We start from the raw sequence: 6,000 nt of genomic DNA on the forward strand, positions 1-6,000 counted from the left end.
ATGGGAGTTATTTTATGCATTCCTGTCATCACAAATAAGTGGAACCAGATGCGATAAGTATGTATTCTCTTTTTATGTGAAATAATTATAAATACCAGTTTTTTTAAGGTGCACTACTGACAAATTAATAAGTTAATCATTGGTCAGATATCGCTGCTGGAGTCTTAAAGTCGTAAGGAAATCAAAATTGACCCTATTTACTTCGTTAGCCCACATTAGTGGTCTAGTGGTGAACAATTAATCCGTGCAAGTTAATGCACAGAAAAAAAGTTTGTCGCTTCTGTTATGTACGATTTGCGATCTAGCTAGTTTTTATTCAGTTTCTCCAACAGTGGAAACGCAGCTTGATTTGGGCCTTGCTGCTCAAGGTCCGAGGATATTGGCCCCACACGGCCACTGATTCGAACTGGCCCAAATTTTTTTCCAGCTACAAATTAAAACAAGCATCACATGATAAAAATCCAAAATAAAAGGGAAATTCCATGTCGATGGGAATTGGTACAGTTAATCTTAAAGTTGCATCCATTTATTTGAAATGGTACTCAGACCTGTTAAAGTATAACTAAAGTCCAACTCAAGTGACCCCACTCCAACCCCCATCAATGTTGCACAACAGCTGGGAGGTCTGAGAAAGTATCATTTATAAACAGAAGATACAATCTGCTGTAAAAACATAGTTTATGACTTTGGCTTCAAGGCAGTTTAAAGTTAGTAAACAGCCAAGACCTGACCTGCTATCCTCTGCATTTTCATGCGCCTGGCCTGGATTCGGCCCTTGGCTAGTCGCTGTTTGGCGATGATGCAGCGAATATGGTCTGCAAAGATGAAGTTAGCCTGCAGGATGGGCACAGGCTTCGCATGAGGGTTAGATGTAGGCTTATGTATGATGATGTTCAGAGCCCTGCTGTCGTCTTCTACTCCTGAAACCTGCATGTCCTGTAAACATATGCATACAATTAAAACAGAGTCATCAAGATATGCAGGAACTTTGGTTTCAAAGACTAAATACACACAAACATTTTTTTTTCAAGTATATTCATTTTATTTTATTGTTTTAATTTCATTACATATTAATTTTATTTTACTTATTTGCGTTTGTTTTATTTTTTTCTTTGGGCTTTCCTACAACACTGTCTTAACATGTCTATAACATGTCGTGCTATCACACCTTACATCTTACAAGAATTACTTCTGTCATAAAATGGCTGCACCTAATGTTCTAATTGTTGTGCTAAGTAGCTGAATGGTGTCACTTAAGACCAAGCCTTGCTAAAGAGAACGATTTGTAAAAGTGAAAAATTTTGTTTTGTGCTTAAGTGCTTATTTCATTTGATAATTACAGTTGATTTGATTTTGCCCCTGCCTATTATCATATTAATGCAAGGTAGGGTGTTTAACAGCATCCAAACAGTCAGAGTTACATTAAAAAAAATATTCTCACTATTCCCAGTTTGATAGAGGCAGGGAAGAGGGCGTGAGATTTTGAAGCCCAAAAAAGTGTATCCATCCATCATAAAAAATTATCCATACGGGTTCAGGGGGTTAATAAGGGCCTTCTGAATGAAGTGATGGGTTTTTGTAAGAAAAATATCCATATTGAAAACTTTATAAACTAATAACTTGAAACCGGCGTCTGGCGAATGGCTGTACGCATCGAGTTATGGAAGAAGAGTAACCCCTGACCCGACACAAGACGTATTGATGAAAGAATAAAAAGAAGATAGTCATGTATACCTAAGATGGCTTGTGGTTGAGTAAATCATGGGATAATTTTCATTTTTGGACGAACCATCCTTTTAGGTTGGATGGATACCCCCAAAGGGTTACGAAGCAACACATGCATTACCTTATTAATTATTTTAATTGATCTTGCTTTCAAATTGGAGCACTTTGTTTGGGGCAAAATAAATGCATTTCCACAACTCTGAACAGCCAAAACCAAATTTATGAGATTTTTTTCAATTGGTTTTTGATACGAGCCCTTAAACCATCCTGTTACATGCATTAACTCCATTTTAAGCAGAACATCAAAGTTCTGACAAAAATGTGGCCAAAGAGTACTTTTATTGTTTGAGCTTCATGTTTGCAGTGTAGGAGCGGGAATGAAGCAGACCTGCAGAAGGCCGGCAAACTTGACAACACCCCAGCCAAGACGCTTTGAATCCGGTTCCACAAGACTCATCTGGTACACATCTACAGCCAGGAAGCGCTGAGCTTGAACCCCATCTTTACTCACCACCATGCACGCAATAAGATCACTGTTATCTACAAGGAAAAAAGGACAAAAAACACTTTACGGTTGAATAATGGATAGCTCATTGCAAGGGTCCTTCAACAAACTTGCATAAATCAGTAAAACAAGTCATAAATGTCAAAGTTCAGCCAATGAATGGGAACACTGTGTAACCATTTAAAGCATTCAAAACAAACTCAGATTTTGCCAAATGTACAAATACAGATTTGCCTCTCACACAATACCACATTGTATTAGGAGTCTCTAATCAAATGCTTCATTAAACCATTTAATCTATTTCCCTAAAAACATCAGGTCTTTTAAATATCAGTACATTTAAATATAAACATGCATTTCCATATAGAAAGTGTTAAGAAAATGTCATCCCTGGGTGAATTCAATCATATTAATGAGAACTGGCATGAAATCAGATTGCACTCATGCGGGAGTTTTCAAAAACACTCCAATGAGTCATGACCTACACAGTATATCGCAGCTACTCGGGTGGGTGGAGAAGGGGGTGGGGGAAGAAGGGGAGGGGTAAATAAGGGAGGTAGGTCATGAATGTTTGAAGTAGGTTTCAGGTAGATCCACTGAACTACTAATAACTAAAACAGCATTGTCACAACTGAGGTACTATGACTTGGTAAAAGTTTCTTTGTGCTCTGTACTTCCTTAGAAGTCACACTGATAGGTTGAGGAAATACTTCAGAACTGAAAGAGCAAGTGCTTCATTTTAAAGCATAGTTAACTGTGATGACAGAATTATGTTGCCTCTGGGGAAAATTATCTGCTGTTATACCAAGGAATAAGCACTTCCATGTAGTTGCAGTTTGACTTGTTAATCAGACAGCTGAGGCACAGTAGTTCTGCATTTTTAAAGCCACAAATACCATTATGCACACCAGCTCTGTGGAATCTCATATCCTAAGGGCACTTGGGACACATTTCACAGGTGGTTAAATGTGGTAATGTTGGTTGATTCATTATACAGTTGTATTTTAAAATTAGAAACAGATAGCATGTACTGATTATGTGGAAACTGGGTGACTTCATTAAAAAAAAAAAAAAAAAAATCTGATTCAGAACAAATCTAATGAATCATTCAGAAACATTTGGGAACCAGTTTGACCATCTATTAGAAGGAATCTTCTCAAAAGAATTCACTCACTAATTGATATCACTTGGCCATATTGAGGCCAACAAAATAAGTTTAAGCGAAACATAACTATGATATCTACAACATACCCTATATTTATTGATTCTTCCAAGATTTTTTTTAGTTGTATTCAAAGATGATAATTTTTTTTTTTAAATTTTGATTATTAATACTTAGGGGTGTGACGAGATCTCGTGTCATGAGATCTTGCGAGACTAAAATCAATGAAAAGTAGGCGAAAAGTAGTCTTGTGATGTTGCCATGACAGAGTGTTAGGATGATTAGGAAAGAATACGCACCGCTACGTTTACATTACGCACTGTCGTTTTGCTTTGTATTTAAATAAAAAACATTTAATTCAGTTAGATAACGGTCGCCGCCGCTCCATATTTACAGAGTACACACGATCACGAAAGTGAAAGTAAACATGAGGGCGCATTCAAACGCGATTTCAATACCCCGCATTTTGAAAGCGGCTCCCTGATGAATACAAATATCTCTCAATATAAAAGCTATTTTAGGCTGGGCAGTGTAGTTGTAACCATCTCTTAGCTCTGTATCAAAGAAAAAATTGGTCTTATTTGCAATTTGAATATTGAGAAATATTAGAATATTAACACTTATTGTAAAGTGTTACCACAAAAATGAATAACAGTTTTCTCTTAAAGGTGCTCTAAGCAGTGTCACGCGTTTTTAGGCCAAAACATTTTTTGTCACATACAGCAAACATATGAGACACATATGTGTGTGTACAGAACACACTGTAAAAAAAACGCACTCTCTGTAGTCGCCACAAGCTCTGAAAAATGGCAATAAAAACAAACTGGTGCAGCCTGGACCACAAAACATAATAAACATGCTCCAGCCAATAACCGACAAGAATGATTTTAAATGCGCGTTCATGACTGTTTCAGGAAGCACGGAGGGGAGGGGGAGGAGGAGGAGGAGGAGGAGGAGGAGGAGGAGGAGGAGGAGGAGGAGGAGGAGGGAGGGTCTAGCTACCCTCGGTTTTGTTTGACAACACTTCGAACGTCAACAGGAAGTTACTCCACCCAGGATCGCTTAGAGCACCTTTAATCTTATTAAGTACAATAAGGTTTAATTTGTTAACATTAGTTAATGCACTGTGAACTATCATGAACTAACAACGAATGACTATTTTTATTAACTATCATAAACAAAGATTAATAAATACTATAGTAAATATATTGCTCATTGTTGATGTTGGTTAATACATTAATGTTAATAAATGAGACCTTATTGTTAAGTGTTACCATTTTTATTTATACTGTTTTTATTTCTATGATCAGTTTCTGGAAAGGAGTTCAGTTAGGAGGTCAAAAGTTGTAGAAGCTCATAAATCATGTACAGTAAGGTCTGAAGAGACTGAAATCATACAGAAGAGAAGTCAGTCAGTTGAGTTTGTTGCAAAACCTTTTACAGTACTTGAGTATTGTTGTCTTTTACTGCATATGATAGAAAGTAGAACTGAAATGACATTCATTACAAGATGATTAGTCAAATGTACTTGCAGACTATTTTTTCTAGTCATGTATTTCGCCATTGAGGATTTCTTAAAAATACTGTGTAAAAACCTCGTCTCGTTCTTGTGAACTCAATCTCGAGTCTCGTCTCGTCTCGTCTCGTGAGCTACCGGTCTCGTCTCACCCCTATTAATACTTAATAACCCTAACCCCAAGTATTGTAAAAATGAGTTTGATTTAACAAATCTAATGAATCATTCAGAACAATTTGATTTTACTGATTAATTGAAAAGTATATTTTCAAAACAATTTTCCAACTAGTCAAACTTTCGCACCAGTGCTATATATAGGGTGCTTCTCAATTCTTATTTGTGCATCCTCGTTTCCTTTAATTGCTTGCTTTCCTCGCGTCTTAGCTCCACCCCTCCAGGATGCGATGGAAGGACGCAAGGAAAAGACGAGAGGATGGAGGAATTGAATCAAGTGAAATGATAAATCCTCGCTCCCTTTAGCGTCACTTCAAAGCGTCGTCAGCTACACTCGAGGGATCTACCCACATGTTGTTAAAGTTTGGTTATTTAAAAAAATATAATAAATATGAATAAAGCAAGATGCCTAGTTGAAATATATGAGATATAAAGTTTACTTAATCTGTAAAAGTAAAGCATACATTTAAATTATTGTGACAGATAAGAAGGGGGAGGAGAATTTATGCGTGCGTCAGGTTACTCGATGAGAAAGACTTCCGCAAAGGATGCACCTGTGTATCCTCGCTCATAACTCCTCAGGAAGCCTCCTCATTCCTCGTTCCTCACAGTGCAATTAGAGAATTGAGATGTCCTTCAAGATGGCTGATCGTTTTCCGGGTCATAGGATGGAGGACGGAGGAGCGAGGAGACAGGGAGGGATATTGAGAAGCACCCATAGCTGAAAAAAAATTCTAGCAAATTATAACTTCCAAAAATGTACAGTATTTCCACTTTTATGACATCTTTGCCTTCTATTATTACATGATATTTCTAGGTCTACCATGACCTTGGGAATCATGATGTAAAAGTCAAATAAGGGGCCATGCGTTTTTGCTTTGGAAAAACACAGACAGTGTAAAAAATTTGGGGAAAATG

The 6,000-nt window shown here is 37.2% G+C and overlaps 1 protein-coding gene across 4 annotated transcripts in view; it reads right to left on the bottom strand.

Moving 5' to 3' along the window:
- Window positions 1-6,000, bottom strand: part of clec16a (C-type lectin domain containing 16A) — a 98,369-nt gene that overhangs the window by 36,526 nt on the left and 55,843 nt on the right. For all 4 annotated transcript variants that reach the window (XM_067381865.1, XM_067381864.1, XM_067381863.1 and 1 more), the window contains exons 19-20: window positions 2,114-2,265; window positions 732-936 (exon numbers count right to left, since the gene is read on the bottom strand). In XM_067381865.1, the coding sequence (XP_067237966.1) occupies window positions 732-936; window positions 2,114-2,265 (357 nt within the window). The remainder of the gene's footprint in view (window positions 1-731; window positions 937-2,113; window positions 2,266-6,000) is intronic.

This window comes from Chanodichthys erythropterus, chromosome 3 (genome assembly GCF_024489055.1).
Source record: "Chanodichthys erythropterus isolate Z2021 chromosome 3, ASM2448905v1, whole genome shotgun sequence".
NCBI lineage: Eukaryota > Metazoa > Chordata > Actinopteri > Cypriniformes > Xenocyprididae > Chanodichthys > Chanodichthys erythropterus.